At 37.7% G+C, this 21,815-nt stretch overlaps 1 protein-coding gene across 1 annotated transcript in view; it reads left to right on the top strand.

The window, feature by feature from the left end:
* LOC145978874 (calpain-B-like) overlaps positions 1-21,815 on the top strand; it is a 41,082-nt gene that overhangs the window by 3,491 nt on the left and 15,776 nt on the right. Inside the window, exons 2-6 of the mRNA XM_083111776.1 lie at positions 15,577-15,712; positions 17,423-17,599; positions 19,875-19,944; positions 20,399-20,516; positions 21,566-21,700. Coding sequence (XP_082967902.1) covers positions 15,577-15,712; positions 17,423-17,599; positions 19,875-19,944; positions 20,399-20,516; positions 21,566-21,700 — 636 coding nt within the window. The remainder of the gene's footprint in view (positions 1-15,576; positions 15,713-17,422; positions 17,600-19,874; positions 19,945-20,398; positions 20,517-21,565; positions 21,701-21,815) is intronic.

The raw sequence follows: 21,815 nt of genomic DNA, 5'->3' as shown, positions 1-21,815 counted from the left end.
TTGTTCTTGCTGTTAGTTGCAAGGTTTACAGTAATTTACATACATATTCATTCATTCATTGTTTTCTGCCTAATTGGCAGGTTTTTCACTGCAATCTCCAGCTTTCCCTGTTCTCTGCCTTACGCTTCGTAATAGCATACGACCCAGTTAATTTAATATCATCCATAAGCTGATCTCTCTTTCTTCCACGGACTTTTCTTCCTTCAACCATTCCCTCCAAGGCATCTCTTAGCAGGCAGTTTCTTCTTAGACAGTGTCCTAACCAGTTTCTTTTCCTCTTCTTGATGGTCTCCAGTATAGATCTTTTTTCACCAACTCTTTTCAGTACGGCTTCGTTTCTTACCTTGTCCGTCCATTTTACACGCTCCATTTTTCGCCATGTCCACATTTCAAAAGCTTCGAGTCGTTTCTCTTCATTTCTTCTCAACGTCCAGGTTTCTGCACCATATAGTGCTACACTCCACACAAAACATTTCACTAATCTCTTCCTTAGACCTATGTCCATGGGTCCACAAAAAACATTTTTTCTTCTATTGAAAGCTTCTTTTGCTATTGCGATTCTCATTTTCACTTCTTGGTTGCAGCTCATGTCACTGCTTATAGTGCATCCGAGGTACTTGAAGCTATCCACTTGCTGGATTCTTTCACTGTTTGCTCTCACATTAATATTCCTTGGTTTCCGTCCTATAACCATTGCCTTTGTCTTCTTTACATTAATCTTCATCCCATACTGCTCACAGCTGCTGTTTAACTCTTCTAACATACTATTTATGGTTATTTCATCCTCAGCGAATAATGCCATGTCATCAGCAAATCTTATGCAGTTTATTCTTCTTCCTCCTAATTTGACACCTCCTGTGCCCTGGAAACAAGTTTTCACTATATCTTCTAAATAAATATTAAACAAAGTAGGCGATAGGCTGCATCCTTGTCGTACACCTCTTCCAATTTCACAGCCTTCTGTCATTTCGTCTCCTGTTCTCACTTTAACTCGTTGATTCATGTATAAGTTGCTTAGAAGTCTTCTCTCTTTCCAATCTACACCAATTTTCTTCAGAATTTCTAAAAGTTTAACCCAATTCACTCTATCAAAGGCTTTCTCCAGGTCTACAAATACTACAAACACCTCCTTTCCTTTCTCTAAATATCTTTCCCCAATGGTCCTCAGTAAACCAATTGCATCCCTTGTACCTCTTCCTTTCCTGAAACCAAACTGTTCTTCCTCTAACTCGCCACTGACCTTCGAGTATAGGCGTCTGTTCAGAATTCTTAGAAGAATTTTTGCCGAGTGAGATATCAAACTGATTGTCCTGTACTCAGAACATTTTCTGGCATTGCTTTTCTTCTGCAGAGGTACCAAAACAGTCTCCGTGAAATCTTGTGGCCAATCCCCTTTCTCATAGATTTCATTGCATAAGTGCAGTATTTCTCTTTTTCCATCTCCCAGGCATTTGATAAGTTCAACAGGAATTTCATCAGTGCCCGTTGCTTTCCCATTCCTCATTTCTTTGAGTGCTTGCTCAAATTCTTCATTCAGGATATAGTATCCTTTCTCATCGTCAGGCACGTCGTCTTCATTTTCTACATTCAGACTGTCTGGGCGATTCTCTTTCTGGTAGAGCTCTTCAACGTACTTTCCCCACACATTCGATATTCCTTTTTTGTCTGTGATAAAATTCAATACATGCTTATACATGTCCTAGGAGTTCATTTACGATGTTACAATTTGCAATTTATTGTCAGGTACTCTTTAACAGAATAAAAACAATGATCTAATAGGTATTTTTTTACATGCTTTTTATATGAGGTAGCTGATTGTATTATTTTTATGTCACTTGGAAGGTTATTGAAACAGTGAACAGCCATGTATTTAGGTCCTTTCTCAAATAATGTGGTGTTGTGTGATGGTATTGTGAGGTTGCTGCCATTCCTTGTATAATATTTATGTGAGGAGTTGTTACATTTGAAGGAATCTAAGTCAGTTTTTACATACATCAGCAGATGAAGTATATACAAGCATGGTGAGGGTAATATGCCTAAATTTTTAAACAGTCTTCTGCAGGGTGTATTTCTCTTAGCTCCTGCTATTATTCTGACAATTTTCTTTTGCAGCACAAAAATTTTATTACTATTAGTGAAATTTCCCCAGAAGATTATACCGTATGTTAATAAAGATTGAAACATGGTGTAATATAGTATTTTCAATGTTTCTAGGTTTGATATTGTTTTTAGTGTATTAATGGCAAATATAATTTTACCTAGTTTTGCGGAAAGGTGATCTATGTGTGGGTCCCATTTTAAGCTTTCATGAATCCATACTCCCAGGAATTTGACTGTTTTAACGTGATTTACTGTCATATTATCTAATGTAGCATTTGGTTCATTTATCATTTTATTCCTTGTGTGATGGAAATTGACAGCCACAGTTTTGCTGCTGTTTAATACTAAATTATTGTCAGAAAACCATTTGCTGAGTTTGATTGTTACCTGCTTGATATTAGAGTTAAGGTTTGTTCCTTACCACCGGTGATGGCTACACTTGTATCATCTGCATAAAGAGTCGTTTTTGCTGAATTTAAATTTATTGGTAAATCATTAATATATATTAAGAAGAGTAATGGTCCAATAATAGAACCTTGTGGAACTCCACTTGATATTGTGCAGGGTTTTGAGACAAAGCTAGATTGCACACCGTCATCCTTTCTGTGGATAATCTCGACTATTTGCATACGATTGCTAAGATAGGATGTGAGCCAATCATGTGTGATGCCTCTTATGCCATAATGTTTTATTTTTTGTAATAGTTTTTCATGGGGTACTAGGTCGAAGGCTTTTGTTAAATCTAGAAAGAGTCCCGTTTTGTCTAATGTTTCTCTTATATATTCCAAATATTGAAACACAGCAGATTCAGTTGATTTCCCTTTGCGGAAGCCATGCTGAGTATTTGAAATAAGTTGTTGTTTTTCTAAAAATGATACAATTCGATTGTTCATGGTAGCTTCTAAAATTTTCGAGAATGGGGAGAGGAGAGATATTGGTCTGTAGTTGGTTAAGTTGTTTCTATCTCCTTTCTTGTATATTGGAATTACTTTTGCTTCCTTCAGCTTTTGTGGAAAAACTCCTGTGGTGAAGGACAAATTGATTATGTGGCACAGTGGGATTACAATATATTCTTTGCATTGTTTGACAATATAAGTGGGGATTTCATCTACACTACACGACCAAGTAGGTCTGAGTTTCTGTACGATTTTTTCAACCTCCATAGTAGTTGCTGAATGCAAGTACATTGTTTTGGTGCACGTTCCTAGTTTCTTTAAGTTGTTTGTGTTGTGACTGGTACTAGTGTTGGGGGTGGAGTACATTTTCGCAACATTTGCATAGTATTCATTTAATAATGTTGCAATGTAGCCTATGTATATTGAGTTGGTGTTTTAAGTCCACTTTATGCACAGTAAGGCTAATCGGGACTGGCCCACAGCTTAAAGTGGGATCCGAACCACTATGTGCCTCCACCGGGTATCGAACCCGGGACCCCTTGATTACAAGGCGACGACGCTACCGCTGTGACATCTGGGAGGCGTATATATATATATATATATATATATATATATATATATATATATATCTGCGTGTGTGTGGGTGAGAGAGAGAGAGAGAGAGAGAGATGTGGTTTGTCTGTGTTTTTGTGTGTGTGGGGGCGCGCGCGCTTGCAGTCAATATTGGTGGTTTGTATTAATCGTAGCATAGGCAAGATGTAACTACATAGTATTATTAAAAATTCAATTAGCCTATTCGGTTTTTCTTTCATTTTAACGGTGTCGTTTTGATCACTGAATTGCCGTTAAACAGCGGCGGCGATTAGGCGGACGTGTGAGACCAGTTTTGGCACCCATTCTAACTTCCGTTAACTGTATTTTACGTACTGGAAACTAGAGGAAAAAGTTACAAAGCTCGTCTTAGGGAAGGGCAAAGCCGGCATCTCTGCCACCGCTATTGATCTACAAGTACAAGAAAGCGGCGCGTTAAATAAGTACAGATCATCCGTGCCTAAATTAAAACTCGAACCCAAGACCCCTTACTTGGAAGCTCGCCTTGGGAAAGACCACACGGCTGACGTATGAACACTTTCTCTGCTGTGCTTCCATTTAACGAGTATGTCACACTTCCGCTACAGCAAGTCATTATTTCTGACCTTGCCATTCTCCTGTTCTACTTCCCCTACCCGAGAGAGGCGCAAACTTCAAAGGCACCGACCGTCAAACAGAAACAACAAAAAGGAAAGCTAGAAATGTCCCAAGCTAAGGAGTTCTTTCCAGCTACATCATTTTGCGTCCTGCGCCCAATTTATTTATCCTACCAACCACACCATATTTCATCTTTTACACAATCCTTCTGGATGACGTAGTATTGCAATGAGGAAATTTCAAGTCACGGTTTCGAAAATTACGGCTCATTTTGGAATACATTATTTGCCCTATCTAATTGATTTGCCTCCGGAATATATTCAATTTTAGGGTGCCAAAATAATCTTGAATAAGGACTTTCTGGAAAAAGAAATTGTGGGTTTGTGGATAAATACAGCTCTATCTCGATTTCCCAAGAGGAGCTCGGTAGGGGACAGCAAAAATTGCACCAGGATAAAACCCCATGGCCTTGGGGCACTTCACTCTTTCGAAATATTAATCAAGATGGCGATTTAATGTATCTATGTTCATATTATGGCTATATCGACGAAAACTTAAAATTGAAATTAAATAATGATGCCAGTACGATAGTTACTCGAGGGTATGAATTTCATCTTGGCATGATATCCTTCCTTTGCATGTTCACATGATAAATAGCATACAGTATTTCAAAAGCAAGAAAAGGACGTTTCTTCTCAATAGTAAAAATCTCATCGATAAGCTCCTCTTCGGCGTAGTCATTTTATAAATTACTATGCTGAGATGTCCACTTTATGCACAGTAAGGCTAATCCCGACTGCATCTACAGTTTAAAGTGGGATCCGAACCACTATGAGCTTCGACCGGTTATCGAACCCCGGGACCCCTTGGTTACAAGGCGACGACGCTACCACTGCGCAATCAACGAGAGGGAGAGAGTACAAAAAAGCAAAAAGAAATAGGAACTGGAAGGGCGAGGGAGGACTCTAGCCCACCATGAAATAGCTCACCCAAATGGTCCACGTGAGAGCAGGAATATTACGTGCTCTCTCTCTCTCTTTCTCTTCCTATCTATCCAGATTCTTTCTCTTTTTCTGTTTTTCCTCTTTTCTCTCTCCGGCCTGTTCTTGAGAGAGAGGAAGAGATAACCAGGAGCGTACATTCTAGGCTAGTTAGGCTATCTGCGAAGCCTGAAGTCTAGAGAATAAAATTCAGGAGAAAAAACCGATCAGAAATTGTAAATTATATTATTCATATCAGTGAGATGATGATGATGATTCTGGAGTTGGCAACCTGATTTCTTATGGGTTGGCAGCCTGATTTCCTATGAGTTGGTAACCTGATTTCTTATGAGTTGGCAACCTGCTTTCTTATGAGTTATCAACCTGATTTATTATGAGTTGGCAACCTGCTTTCTTATGAGTTGGCAACCTGATTTCTTATGAGTTGGCAACCTGATTTCTTATGAGTTGGCAACCTGATTTCTTACGAGTTGGCAACCTGATTTCTTATGAATTGGCAACCTGATTTCTTATGAGTTGGCAACCTGATTTCTTAGGAGTTGGTAAATTTATTTCTATTCATAGCCTGGGACCACGTGACATAGTTAGATAGCCCAGATATTGGACTCAGTATACGCCACTGGAGATAACAATACAGTGTGACACAGGAAGGAGAAAGAAAGAGAAAGGGGATTGAGAACCAGAGACACAAAAAAATAAAAGAAAAATCAGAGAAACAAAGGAAGAAGAAAGAAAGAGAGAGAGAGAGAGCGAGGATTGAGTGCCAGAGAAAGAAAGAGAGAAAGAAAAATAGCTAAACACAAGAAGAAAAAAGTGAGGGGAGTGAACGCTAGAGGAAGAAAAAGAAAGAAGTTCAGAGAAACACGAGAAGAAGGAAGAAAGAAGGTGGATTGAGAAGCAGAGAATAAAGGAACAGAAAAAATAATCCTCGCAGCCACGTCCACGGAAGCAGAACCCACCAGAAAAAATCCCCTCCTTCCAAAGCAAAACTCTCTTGCCACTCCACTGGGAAAAGGAATCCAAAAATAAGACAATCGAAGAATTACCAATTTTTCCACATTCCACAGGAGAGGTGATCCCTTCTACGAGCTCACATGGTTGCAAACTTGAACACCGATTGCCTGCCTAGATGTAAGCTTAACTTGTTTGAATAATATTGCCTCTTTAATTTACGGCGTACACATCGATTCATCCGTTGGCAATGAAGCATTCGCACGTGATTGACCCCCACATATGGTCACATTGTCGTCAGTAACGAAGTAACTTGCGCTGCACGCGCCAGGAATCTGCCTTGAATTAATGTGGCGGTTTCCTGCATGCGTGGGTACACCAGTTCCTCTCTCTGCCACGTTTCATAATTTTAACACAGAGCATCAGTGGCGACAATCTTGAAGAGACAAGATAGGAACTGTCTACCCTGTAATTTTTGCATGTAAAGGGCTTACAGTGTAATTTTTGTCACATTTCAACTGATCGAGGCGAAAGAAACAGTACATAAATTTGCAGTACTCGCTGCCTTTGTACAGTCACGGACGCTTCTGTGTTGTACAGTCAACGGCAAAGATAATGATGGTAGGCAAATTGTCAACCGCTGTTTTCATTACTTTTTTCTTCTGCATCCTGTGTTGTTTTAAGGAATGAAACTATGTTGGTTCGAAGCAGGCATTGTTCTCTGCTAATTGACGTCTTTATTTCAATTCATTGTCAACACATTGTGTAATTCAGACCGAATGAAAATGGTGGTGGACAATTCGCCTACTGTTTCTTTCGCCGTTGGGTGTACGAACTCCACTGACTTCCAGTGGAATCATTACAACCTACAAGGAAAGACAAGACCCGTAGCTAGAAATTTCAGCACCCGGGCGTGAATAGAATTCTCCCCACGCTTGGGGAAAAAAATATTCTTCTACTTTACATTCCTATTGCATATTCACGCTCAAACACCGCTCACCTCCACACCGTAGGGTATCCAAAGCAAAAATGATATACAGTATGTAACATTGTTATTCGTACACATAGAATTTCCGAGGAAAAAATGTCATATCTATTAGTAAATATAATAATTTTCATATGTACCTGGAAATTTATGTTAATGAAGGTTTCACCAACAAATGTCAATAAAATGTATGTTCAAAGTGTATAAACAGAGCATATAATTTGTGTGAAAAGAGAAAAACACGGTGTTTCATGCAACATTGTTATTCGTACAGGCAAGAGTTTCAATCTTCCTCGCATACAGCGCCACCGCTAGTCGGGCGATTTCGTGCAGTTTGCAACTTTGTAACAAGTTTGAACATGCAGGCGCGCTTCCCGTCAAGCGGAATGCTGGCGTAGGTATTGTTGTAGGCCTATCGTCTATCTATCAGCGTGTTCGAAATGGGCAAGGTGAAGGAACTTAGTTCCGATCTGAAGGATGTTATTATAAATTTGGTCCTTAGAGGTTATTCGTTAAGAAAAATTGGACAAACAGTCAATAAATCACACTCCACAGTTCAATACATAGTAAACAAATTTAGAGAGGAAGGTTCAGCACAGAATGTGCCGAGAAAACCAAAAGTGAGACAGTTGAATAAACGTGATGAACGCTTTATTTTAAAATGAGTGCGAAAAAAAAAACCGACTAAGTGTTCCTCAGTTACGATCGTTAGTAGAAAATGTTGCTGGCAAGATGATGTCCGATCAAACTGTTCGACGTGCCTTGTGGAAGCATGGATATCATGGCAGAATACCACGAAAGAGGCCGTATGTAAATAAGGTGAATCGCAGGAATAGACTTTCATTCGCGAAAGAGCACATCCACAAGGACCAGGAATTTTGGGATAGTGTCATATGGTCAGATGAGTCTAAAATTAATATATACGGGTCAGATGGGATAAATAGGGTCTGGAGAAAATCAAATAAAGACAATGGTCACATTAACACAGTTCCAACAGTGGTGGATCATTAATGATTTTGGGCTGTATGTCGTCCAAAGGTGTTGGTACCATTCACTTTATTGATGGTATCATGGATGCATATGTCTATTTGGACATATTGAAGAACAATGTAAAGCAGAGTGCCCAAAAAATGGACATGCCGCCTATCTACAGATTCCAACAAGACAATGACAGTAAGCATAAGGCGCGAGTTAACATGAACTGGCTAAAATGGAAAGTGCCCAAACTACTACAAACACCAGTTCAAAGTCCAGACTTAAATCCCATTGAGCATTTATGGGTAATTTTGAAGAGGCGAGTCCATAAAGCAGGCGTCAAGTCCAAACAAGAGTTGAAAACTGTTGTGCAAGCCGAGTGGAATAAAATAAGCTCTGAAACATGTCGGGAACTGGTTAATTCTATGAAGAACAGGTGTCAAGCAGTAATTAAAGCCAAAGGATACGCATCAAAGTATTAGAACTGTCAGTCAATTTGCTCTGAACATACTTTTTCTTATATTATTAAGTTTACGAATAGAAAAGTTGTACAAAAAATGGCATGTTTCTCTTTCAGTTTCATTTAATTTATTATTGTCATGGGTTATACAGAATTTGGGTAAGATTTTATGTTCCTAATGATATTAGTTATTGAATAGTAAAGAAACAATTTCAAAAGAGTGTATTTCCTTTCAGATATTAAAGCATTTTCTTCGAATATCCGTGTGTACGAATAAGAATGTTACATACTGTACGTCAGCGGTTCTCAAACTTTTTTCACACTGTACCCTTTAGTCATAACTAAACGCCTAATGTACCCCCCAATAGGTTTTCACCGAATAGTGGATTTTGGGGAATTTTTTTTGGTTGTCTGATTGGTGGGACTTTTCTTACATGTTGAAGGCGTGTATCTGCAACAAAGCAAAATGGCGGGCTGTATGTGAAAAGATGGTAAACAAATAAACATTAGAATCCTACGTTTATTATTCTATTGGGTGTTCCTACGTTTACAATCTTAATGATTAGTTACAAAAATAAAAATGTGAAACACATGCTTGTTAAGAAGTTTACAAAAAACTTTAATTTTCATATATTTCTTCCATAGTTATGAAAAAAGTAAAGAACAAAAATAAGTTTGTAAACAAACTGTCAAGCATAATTTTGGAGTTTTTATTGTAAATCCTCAGAGTTTCTAGTGAGAAGGATGTCTGGTTGTGCACTTGAAACTTTCAAGCGGAGATTCGGCTCCAAATTTAGTCTATTTCAGTTCTTGTTTTGTTAGTTCAGCATGGATAAAAAAAACACTCTTACAATTACATAAGTATGTAATAGACAGGGGCGTGCCGTGACCTTTCGTGATAGGCAAGCGATGGATTAATTTTTCGTTTCGGTAAATTATAACAATTTCAAATATAATATAGGCCTACACACATCCCTACTTACAATAATGTGCATAATGGTGAAGTATCGGGCTTGAGTGTGTGAAGTGCATACATACCGTAAAATCAAATCTTCGCTGTACGGTTTATAAAGAAGAAAAACAGCCTCTCGATATAAACTTGTAAATTTCAACCATGAAGAAAATAATGATTTAGTTTATATTTGAGGGCAACTGTAAATTAAATTACGTTCTTTTTTAATCCTGAAAATAATAAACATCCTATTAGCATAAAGTTTCGATCTTAAATAAACGGACGGGTTTCGGTTTCTTACTTATTTCTTATAAATAGCATACGACTGGTGATCACTGGCTAACTTCATAATGCAATTTGTTGATTACTATAGAGTTTCAAACATGAAATCGTACCGCGTTAGGTGGTGCAACGGATGCACAGAAAATTCTGGAAGTTAGCAACACTTGTGGCCAGTGTGGACGAATTCTATCCAACACCCTTGCCAAAGACAGATGCGGTCTTGGTGTTGCTTGCCCTCGGCCTTTTTCCTTCGTAAACGGGGATGGACAGTGTCCATGCAAGAACTGCATAAGTCACTCGAAAAGTGGGAAGAAAGGTGAGCAGTCCTTTTTTTCTAACGCGGTCAGTCGTACCGCATCGCCCAGCGTCGTCAAGGGTGTAGCCGGTTTATGTTTCAAACCAAAAGAACAGAAAATAGAGGAAATGAAAATTCTGCAATGTAAATATCTTATAGTAAATGAATTCCATTTTAATGTGTATAAAGGCATTGAAAAACACGAACTTAAGATATCAAAAGTGTTTTAAAAAACAACACAAGCGGCGCTTGTCCCGCCTTTCCTTACCGCACGCTTCTGGTAGTGGATCAAAAACTTTATTGTGCGGCCAACAATATGAGGAAAATTGTCTACTTTTTGCAACCATAAGTCTGTGAAAGATGTTATCTTGAAACTGGATTTCGCAGTGTAATCATCTACTGCAGAAAAATGTCTCACGTCCAGAAATCATTGGAAGTCTGCTCTACATACCTGCAGCAAAAATGTTGTGTGGGTATTCTCGACATTTCTCTTCCAAGCTGATCGCATACCCTCTTCAAGTCGTTCATGTACCCCTGGGGCAAGGACGTATTTAGGGGGTCCGGACCCCCCAGAAAGACTTATCAAGTATTAAAATTAAATAATGAAATATTTATTCGTTTAGCCGTTGTTATATAATTTCCTCTGAACTTATTGTAAGACAAGGATTATATTGGGATCATACGGCTTTGAAGGACATGAAGGACGTATTTCGGGGGTCCTGACCCCCCCCCCCCTACCCGAAAGACTTATTAGGTACGAAAATGAAATAATGAAAATGTACTCGTTTAGCATTTGTTGTATAATTTACTCTGAACTTATTGGAAGACAAGAATTATATTGGAATCATACGGCTTTAAAGAACGAAAAAGACGTATTTAGGGGGTCCGGACCCCCCTCCCCCACCCGAAAGACTTATTAAATATGAAAATTAAATAATGAAAATGTACTCGTTTAGCATTTGTTGTATAATTTCCTCTGAACTTATTGGAAGACAAGGATTATATTGGGATCATACGGCTTTGAATGACATTACAAAGAATATTTATGTACACTACTACTCAAAATAATATGCATAAGATATTAATCAGAAACTTACTTTTCTCCAACTACATGTAACATCATATTTGTTATTCGATAAATATTCAATTATTCATCTATTTGACATTAATTCATTGCCAGGGCACTTGCTTTTATGTAAATTATTCCGATCTTAACTACAGATAAGCTACGTAATGAATATGCGCTGTTATATCTATATTCTTATACAGTCTTTTTACCTATCCGTGTAATAATAATATAATATTAATTTATGTATTGTAATTAGTATTAATTTGATTTAATATAATTATTTTAACGTATACATTATTATTATTCCTGAGGCACATCGCGCTGCGACGCCAAGGGTTCTGGGTTCGAATCCCGCTCGGGCTTGGTTGTTTGTGAATGTCCATTCATCAATTTCATCATTTCATCACTCATATCCATCTTCGCAAATTAGCCAAGAGGCACAAAACGCGAAGTAAAATAAACTAAATCAATCAATCTATCAATTATTCCTGAAACACTTGGTTCGCCCCCCCCCCCCGAAACATATTTCTAGATACGTGCCTGCCCTGGGGGTACGCGCACCACAGTTTGGGAACCACTGATATACGTTATGCAACATAGCTCTTTAGTCTCTTCACTACAGCTAAGTTCGCTTCTTCTGATTTTTTAAGTGTCCAATGGTGAAGTAGGTTTCCTCAAACGTTTTGCCATTTATACTACCCCCCTGATTTCCATACGAATTGCATACAGTGTTCGGAAAGTTACTTTTTAAAAGTAATTGAGTTACGGTTACTGGTGCTAGAAAAGACATGGTTACTTTTATAGTTACTTTCTACTGGAATTTTTCTTGCGAACAAATTACATAAACCAATTATCATTAACTGTAATGATTGCTTGAATGACTTTAATTCGAAAAATCGTTCCATGTGCCGGACACGGTACTTTGAATGTGGTGGAATCAATTCCACTTGCATCTGTTTCTGAATGTAGCAAAGTACCCAAAACACTGGACCCTCCGTGTGCAATTAGAAATAACGAATTGTAAAAAAGCGTAAATGTTCCGAGTTTAGCATACAACGAAGCCTAGCTTCCTTGCCTTGGGCCAGTGGTTCCCAAAGTGTGCGCCGCGGCGCCCTGGGGCGTCGTGGCTGTCTTCCATGGGCGCCGCAAAATGTTCCAATATTTTCACTGAAATGATACGATTGTTCCAAATATGTGCTTATTTAGTACTTTTTACACATCAAATGTTTCTGAATTTGAAACGTGTTTACTTTTTAATTTCAGGCAAGTAATCTAACCTCACTCCTGCCTTAGACGATTTCACGAAAATCATTTCACCTTAGCATCCAGAGAAGACACGTAGTTGGAAACGGAGCTGCCAAATCGAGCTCTTCCCCCACGTTACAAATTTTGAAATTAACAATTTAAGTGTCGTAAAATAAGTGTTGATAACGTCATTTCTAGTACAAAAAAGTTACTCTGTTAAAGTCACAGCTACTTGTAACTAGTTACTTCCAAACACTGATTTCATTATTCTTTTGTTACTTGTTTCCCCGCCTTCAGTTTACCGAAAAGTGTGGAACTGGTTAATAATATGCTCTTCTTTGTTGCATTTCCTACTTTTTCCTGTCTTCAGCTAATCTATTTACTTCTAAGTAGCTTTCGCAATTCACTTGCTTAGCGATTTGTTTGGTATACTCCATCCGGTGTCCACCGATGTGGTTTTCCCCTTCTGTTCTCTTTACTAATCCTGTTTTCATCATGCCGTCATGTCTTAGGATTTGATTTTTGATTTGATTTAGTTTATTTTACTTCGCGTTTTGTGCCTCTTGGCTAATTTGCGAAGATGGGGATGAGTGATGAAATGATGAAATTGATGAATAGACATTCACAAAGAACCAAGCCCGACCGGGATTCGAACCCGGGACCCTTGGCGTCGCAGCGCGATGTGCTAATCACTCGGCCACAGGGTTGGGCGTCATGTCTTAGGAGATGGCCTACCATCCCTCATATTTTCTGGATCAAAAAATGACCATCGAGGAATTGAACAAGAAGTTGATCTCTCACGAATACTTTCATGCGAAGATTTGAAGTTGAGATGTACCAGTGTGAAGTATACAAGACACACGTACTTCGACGCAGCTGACAACGGATTAGATCACTTGTGCAGAAATTCTTAGCAGAGAAAAGGCATTCCGCTCATCGCCCAACCACCGTACTCTCCGGATCTCGCTCTGATCTATTTTTGTCTGTTCCCTACTCTGAAAATGGGCCTCAAGGCAACCATGGAGGACATGAAATAGAGAGTAACGACCGAATTGTGGAATATTCGAAAAGAAGCCTTCCGCATGATCCATGGAGCAAGTTACTTAGAAGGTGAACAGAAAAGAGTTGCAATATTTCCGGAGACTTTTTGATTGACCCTTGTATAAACAAATTTTATAGATCACTTAGAACTAATCGGAGTCAACCTCGATGGCGGAGTGGTCAGCGAAAGGAGGGTTATCGGGTTTGAATCCTAAGCCATGGATGTTTATCGAAGTCAAAATGATGAAAGGGTTATGAAGAAAACGACAACAGAGAAGTACACGAACTATTTGTCCAAAGAAATCGGAAGAGTAGGGGCACATAATCTGGATTCGGTTCTCAGAGAGGGTATTGTTTTTGTCGAAACCTCTGCTTATCTAGGTTCGCCTAGATTCTCATGCAGTGGCGTGTCCAATGAGGGAGGGGTTGGTGGGGGTTATGACTCCCGCCCTTTGGACCTGTGTTAGGTCTGGCTACTAAAATCAAGTATACTTACCCCCGCCCCTCCCCCTTTCGAAAATCCTGGTCATGCCACTGCTCTCATGAGTGGACTCTGGGAGTTCCTTTAATTTTACGATACAGTTCAATGTACAGGAGAAAAACTACTTGCTAACTTCAGTTTGGTGTTATAAAACGTCTCGTTTCTAAATATAGCCACGCGTGTAGCTACACGTATTTCCCTATGATTACGTTCATGAAGTGAATGACGCTGTATCATCCTCAAATATCGAGTTGAACGCTCTAAGGAAGAAACGTAACTGTAAAATGGTAGTGGGCGGCAACCTTCACTCCAACTTTCAAAGAAGAGCCTGCTGGTACTTCCCATTGAATACAAACAACAATGCCAGTGTGGTTAGAGCTAACACTAAGGACAAACATTGTCGAGCTATCGACTGCGTACTTATCCATTCGGTCAATACAACCACTTTCAAACGTTAAACATTGCGACTTTCTCGACGAAGCAAAGTGTGGCAAAATTTGTTTGAATTGGATTTACAGCGGGATCCATGGGGTTGCCAGATTTTTTTTGTAGGGGGAGGGGTCACGCCAATTATAAAACGCAAATAGTAGAAATAGTAATACTTATCGTAATAAAGAGGTTTTCTCGGGATATCAGCCAGGTGATTTCCGGATAAGCTTCCGAGCTTTCGAGAGCTAATGCCACCCTCAACTTGGGATTGAAGTCAAGTTAGCTGTCGAAAGCTCGGAAGGCTATCCGGATATCACCTGGCTGATATCGCAGAAAAACTCTTATTATTCGCCGCCGGGAAAGCTTCAAGAATTATTTCAATAATTATAGTGTTTATTATTATTATATTCTTGGAGAGACTTTTTTTCTACTAGATTTGCCAGATGAGTGAATATCCAGCACAGCTGTTTTCATTTTTTTTACATTTCACACAGTTAATGTATTGAAATGTATAGTTTTATTATATTTCCTAATACGGAAATTTTTGCACACCTCGTTCAAGGAAAAGAGCTTTAAAATTTGGGGGAAAATTTTACTCATAAAGACCTGTGTGACCTATCACATAAAACCCTCATTTTTTTTTTAATTTTGGAAACTGTGAATCCATTTATTCTTTGGATTAAACGGTAGATTATGTAAAAACATAACTTGGTTCCTGGAATTTAGATGCAATATTTTCGATCTAAGGCAGTTTTTGCTTACATTATTATGCTCAAAAACTAACTGCTATGAAGAATAAAAATAAAAATGTTTCTTCTTTTTGTAACTTGTTATGAAGGATGCAGGGGAACGAGGGAGAGGGGGTCAACGGCCTGGTTTGATGCCCATGAATCAAACCATTGTACAATATGCCTCCAATAGAAAATTAACCCTGGTCTCCTTGGTAACAGCGTGACAATGCTAGCCACTATTCTACTGTGAAGTCCCTTATGCTCAATCAGCTTGTAAACAATAGGTTCTGGGTTGATTTTCTTTCAAGCTTCTTGATTTACATTCTATATAATTCCAGTTCAAAGTAGCCATTGTAGAAAAATCTCTCTGATTAGTAATTTCTAGGGATGGTACAAAGACTAGTCTGGGGTCAAATTCCAAAATTTGTATCATAAACGGGAATATCTTTGAATTATTTACCTAAATGATTTTAACAACGATACTTGTATTTCTAGTGATCCGAAATTAGGGAATGAAGAGCAAGGTAACTACCGCTGGACTGAAGGCAAATATCGTCTCCAAAATCGCATCCTATCTGGTGGATGCACAGGGTCAGGAGATGTATTTCATCCATTTCGGGCCACTTTCAAGGTAAATTCTTAGTTATTAAACCTTGCTACAACAAAAGTTAGTATTATTTAACCTTTTACTAGACATACAGGATCGGATCCATGTGTGCTTCACACAACAAAATTATTCTGCCAGTTTCACATTTCTACCCACACAATCTGGGATTCGCTGTTTCTTCATTGATGTGGACATGTTAAAAAGATAGTGGGAGTATGATATAGTTGTCTTGACTGTTGATATTGGCACATGAACCATTATCACTGCAAGTACCCATATTATGGTAGTATCTTCTTAGAAATGAAAAATGCTGCATTTTGTTTCTAAGGCTTACTTTAGATGGAAGCATTTCCATTTTTGCTACATAAAAGCTTCCTAAAATTTTATAGCAGATACAGGTAGTACTTTACACGGAAGCATTTCATGTAACATTTCGGTAAGCTTTTGCGATTGCAATGTATAATATATACAGCACAAAAGACACGTGGGTTACACCATCTATGGTGAGTTCACAGTGTTTACATTGAAACTACTAAAATATTCTCCCATACGTGTACAGTAAATGCTATAAAGTATGTATTAAATTGTGCCATTGATTTGTATCTAATACCTTTTAATAGGAAACATTATTCTTCTTGGTTGAATAGTTATCGGCTTTTAAAAATGTGAAGTGATACATTGTTTACATCTTCCTCAGCTGCCATTACATCTGCACTCGAGACCTAGAGGTTGCTTCTGATTGGTTATGCAATGAAAAATGCTATGAAAACACAGCTGACTCTATCCATGAAATATGCCATAACATTTTTCACTTTGCACTGTAGCATTTTGGACATGGCATAAATGTTAAGAAAAATGCTTTCGTCTAAAGCAGGCCTTATACATTTATTTCAATAGTATATTAAAGAAAAAAAGATTAAGGATTTCAACACATAATTATGTACATATCTACTCAATAGCAATGCAGGCCCAACACAACTATGAGATGCTGGAAATAAGGCTTCAACACAATGCTGGTGGAAGTTTTCCTTTCATTTTGGATTTTAGTCCACTTTATGCACTGAAAGACTAATCGAGACTGGATCTACAGTTTAAAGTGAGATCTGAACCACTGTGTAATCTGCCTCCACCAGGTGTTGAACCCAGAACCCTTTCATTACAACATTAAAATTATGCCATCGGGCAGGCCTTTGGTGGGTGCTGGTATGAGACAATTGTCTCCCTAGAGCACTGATAAAGTTAATAAGAGGATTTCATCCCATATATATTAAAGGCCTAATAAATATTAGCACATACGGATCTGGTGAATAAATTCCACGTTCAATAAATAACAGTGGCATATTCTCCCCTGCTAGCTGGGAGACCACCAGTAAACCAGAAATTGCAGGAAAATTTGAAGTTGTCGGACTTGTGTTTTTTATTTACTTGCATGCCTGCACTGGTGTTATATTTCTATTATATCTAATTAATATACAATAAACAAGAATTGTTGCTCTAAACCAGGTCAAATTTTCAGAATACAAAATAATTTTAAGATAATCCACAGTATTCATCATGCATGTGTCACTGCAATATAAGTTACTATGGCCAATCATAAAAACATCATAAGACACTACAATTGTTGCACAAATAACACAGAATGCTGTGGAAACATTTTAGCTCCTCATTTTATAACAAAAAAAAATCAAAATTGTATAAAAATGTAATGATCATGAATTTTTGTTCTTTTCACAGCTTGGTGAAAATGGGTCAGGTATTCAATCAAGAGGCGAGGTGCAAGATTTTTATAAATTACGAGAGAAATGCTTATCTTCTGGACAACTATTCGAAGATCCATGCTTTTCTGCTACTGATAGATCCATATATTACAGCAAAAAGCCAACTAAAATCTTTAAATGGAAAAGACCTCATGTGAGCTTTTAACTTCTAATAATAAACTCATTTTAGAAATAACTAACTTGTGATACTTTGTATGACACAAATAATAGCAATTCTTTAATATTACTATTGTTTTTATATGTATTTTCTTTGTTGATTCATTTAGAAGCAACTGTTTTATTTTCAAATTGACCACGACTCAACGTACTCAGGATGTGTAACATCATGCAAGCTATTTATTGTCAAATCATACATCATCAGGAAAGCTTTAACTTGTACTGTTATGTAAATTTGTGTTTGTTTTTATGTGTCATATTTGTATTGCTAGAATCACATACATTGATAGAATGTGGAATCTGGGGAGGCTGAGCTCTCTATGAGCAGTGTGATGTGCATAACAAAGAAAAACACCATAAAAGGTGCATAACAAAAGCCTGTGAACTAACTTTAGGCTTTAAGGTATAAGGGGTCACACTTAGCCAAATGGTTAGCACTCTCACCTTTGGTGCAAGTGGTCTCAGGTTTAGTACCCAGTGGGAGCTACTTGAAGGTCAGAAAACAGCAGCAATGTGACTCGATACACTGACTGTATGTCACCCAATAAAAAAGCTGTTCTGGCTGGCCCTAGAGATCTCTCATGCCATGGGATTTCGTTTCTTAGTTTAGTCTTTAAGGTTTAACTGTGCAAAATTGCAAGCTTCTAACTGTAACGATTTTTTTCTTGGTTCATCTGTGAAGGAAAGCTGTTTTTGACATTTCCCTGAAACAATGGATTTCAATATGGAGCAGCAGCATGCTCTGATCAAGGTTTCGTCTGCACGAGGTGGAAAAGCCGTCAATATTCATAATCACTTGAGGAATGTTTGTGGGAACAATGCCTTTCCTGACTGTACTGTTCAGAAGTGGCTTCATGAATTTACTGGCAGGAGGAAATCAACTCAAGATTTGCAAAAGTCTGGCTGCTCTATGCATGCTTCCACCACAGAAAATATCCCTCATGTTGAGGCCCTGGTATCATGGGTAACAGAAGGCTAACTGTTGAGGATATCTGAAACCTTACAGGATTCTCTTCTGGCTCTGTCTTTTGACAGCAGTCTTGATTGTCCAAGGTCAATTCTCATTGTGTCCCTTTACAGCTGGATGAAAGAAAAGGAGGCCTCCTGCACGACATTTTTCAGCGGCCTTCTGACAAGGAATTGTGCTTCCAATGGGCAAATGTTGGGAGTCTGTGATCACAGTGGATAAAACCTTTATTCCCCTCTTCAATTCAGAAACAAAAAGACAGTCAAAACAGTGAAAACACCTCTCTTCCCTTACACACAATAATTTCACCAGGTCCCTTGGGATGCAAAAGTTATTTGTAACATCTTCTGGGACAAAGTGGGACTATGTAATTGATGCTGATTCTGTTTAGCAGAGACAAATGATAAATGGGCAGTGTATTCTTCAACTTTTTGGAAAGAGATTGTTTCCTGCAGTGCAGCAACATTGGCCAAATCTCTCAATCATGCTCTCTTCACTGGGTTAATGCACTGCCTCACAGAGTGATAAGAAAATCGAAGTGCTCCCCATCCACCCTATTCACCTGATCTTGCCCCTGCCGACTTATGGTTGTTTTCAAACTTGAATGATTTATTGTAGGACAGACATTTTGCTTCCAGAAGTACCCTGGGAAGTGCTGTTTTTCAGTGTCTAAAACACATTCCTGAAAAGGACTTTTCAGATAGCATTGACAACTGAGGAAAAAGTTGGCAAAGGTGTGTAGACTTAGATGGGGATTGTGTTTAAAGTGACAGAATGATATCATTTTAAACTTAACAGCCTTGGGTGATTTGGCAAAATGTATGGACTTTTGGTATGCATATCATATATTATAGTTATTAATCTTATGCATGGTGGTTCAAAGCTAGCTGGTTGTCAATACTATGAGCAACATTCAGAGAATAAACAAACAGAAAGACACAAGTTGTTCATGACTAACTTGAAATAAATTGTTTAAGATTTAAGAAAGAACAAAGAGCTTCTTGCATGTTCATCTCCAATGAATCAAGTATATACAATATACACATTATTTTCTTTCATGTCAAATTTTTATATTATTAGTATTGTGATCAAGATAAGAGATTCAGAGTTTATGACTGGAATTGATAAGTGCCATGAAGTGGATGACAATCACATTCATTTGCACCTTACCCTGGATTGAAGCCGGGGAATGTTTTTGTTTAATATTGTTTAGGAAAGTTGTACAAAATATACCCCAAAAGTTAACTCTGCCTAAGTTCAATATACATCTCATTGTTACTTACAGGATATTATGAAGGAACCTAGATTCTTTGTGAAAGGAGTTTCACGCTTTGACATTCAACAGGGAGAGCTGGGTAAGTTACTAATTAGTTTTATGGCACTATGAAAAATTATCTTTCTGAACATGAAAGATAGAAATAATTTGCAGTTTGAAGCTCATGTTAATGTAATCTTCTTACTGCATATAACATATTTATGTACTACAAAAAAATATGCTCTAGAGTATTTACGATTAGCCATTTCAATTCATGAATAAAATATTTCATTACAAATCATTAACAACATATTAATTAATGTTTATATCTTATACTTTTGCGATTTTTGGGTGTAGAGAGAGAACCTAATTTTAATTATACTATTTCTAATCAATATTAGAAGATCACTACAGATTTTAGTTACATGATGACAAGCACAGGAGAGGACTTGAACTTCAACATTATGGAAAACTTTATAGCATTATCCAAATCTAACAATTTAAGAAACCACCTTATTGTTATAAATCATTACAGACATTATGCCTTGCTGTAGGTGACTGTTGGCTGCTAGCATCTGCAACTAATCTAACGCTTAACAAGAAGCTATTCTTCCAAGTTGTACCAAACGACCAGAGTTTTGTTGATAAATATGCAGGAATATTTCACTTCCGGTAAGTTCAAATGGAGAGTAGCATCACATATAGATAAAAAAACAAACGTTTCTTGGGGAAAATGTGATACTTTTTAAAGCTCACAGCTACATAGCAGGTTTCCATTGGATGATATGTGGTCAGCCTATTGATTCCAATCACTGTTTATTTAACTTTATAGACTGAGATTCACATCCCCGCAATGATGGGTCAATAATGAAATTTTATTAATTAATTTATCACCTATAACACAGCTCTGGCTCCAACTAAAATAGGTGTATATAGAGTAATGACAATTAATGAATAACTGGTGCTCCTACTGGGGTTTGAATCTACAACTAGGGTCACCGGGACACTGGGCAAGATCTCTGTGCACTCTTCCTAAAACAAACACATTTGGTACCGTTTCATCCTATATCTGTGACAATTGGTCACAGACATAGCATTGTTGAATAAAACCTTTCTTTTCTGTTCCATGCAGATGCCTATGGAAGGGAAGGGGAATGAAGAGAGATCACCCCGGGCACATAGACAATAGTGGCACCAGATAAGCTAAAAAAGAGAAAAAGTTTGAAAAAAGTAAACATCACTGAGCCCCAGTACTGCTACCCTATTAAATTAATATTCTTGTCAGCTTGGAAAAAATAAATTTGGTAAAATTTTCTTGCTTGCTTTGCTTTGCTCATCAAGTTTATAAGTGCATATTGGTTAAAAATAATTATTATGTACAATTTCTTAATAATGTGAGAGCCTATACAATTTGCTGAGAAATGTGGAGGTGCATTTTGAAAATTGGAAAGTCAAAATTGAAGTAAGTGTTTGGTGTTTTCATGCAATGTTTAGTAATAATTCATAGTTTTAGTTATAAAATAATATTTCATGATTGCACTGTATTAGGTTTGTGCTTATGTAATGCATTACTGAATGCTGTAATAATTGTACTTAATGCCAAATAATGTCATACAAGTATAATTTCAGTCAGAACATTTAAAATCATGCATGTTTGAATACATATATACAGCAATCATAAGAGATTACTGCCAATGGTATATGTATTTGTTGTTGAACAGGTTTTGGAGGTTTGGCAGATGGGTGGAAGTGGTGGTTGACGATCGATTGCCCACAGTAGATGGTCAACTTGTATTTCTACATTCCTCACATCAGAATGAATTTTGGGGAGCTCTTCTCGAAAAGGCCTATGCAAAGTAAGTGATGTTGAAAAAATCTCTTCAGATAGTATGAAATGGAGGGGAAAGAGATATATATTTTTGTTTCTCTTGTTCCTTATCAATGTTCTTAAAGGGTCACAAAACCACTTTT

Source organism: Lepisma saccharinum, chromosome 25 (assembly GCF_977018435.1).
Source record: "Lepisma saccharinum chromosome 25, izLepSacc3.1, whole genome shotgun sequence".
NCBI classification, from domain to species: domain Eukaryota; kingdom Metazoa; phylum Arthropoda; class Insecta; order Zygentoma; family Lepismatidae; genus Lepisma; species Lepisma saccharinum.
Note: the sequence above shows the minus strand (reverse complement) of the source record. Positions and strands in the feature narration are given on the sequence as shown.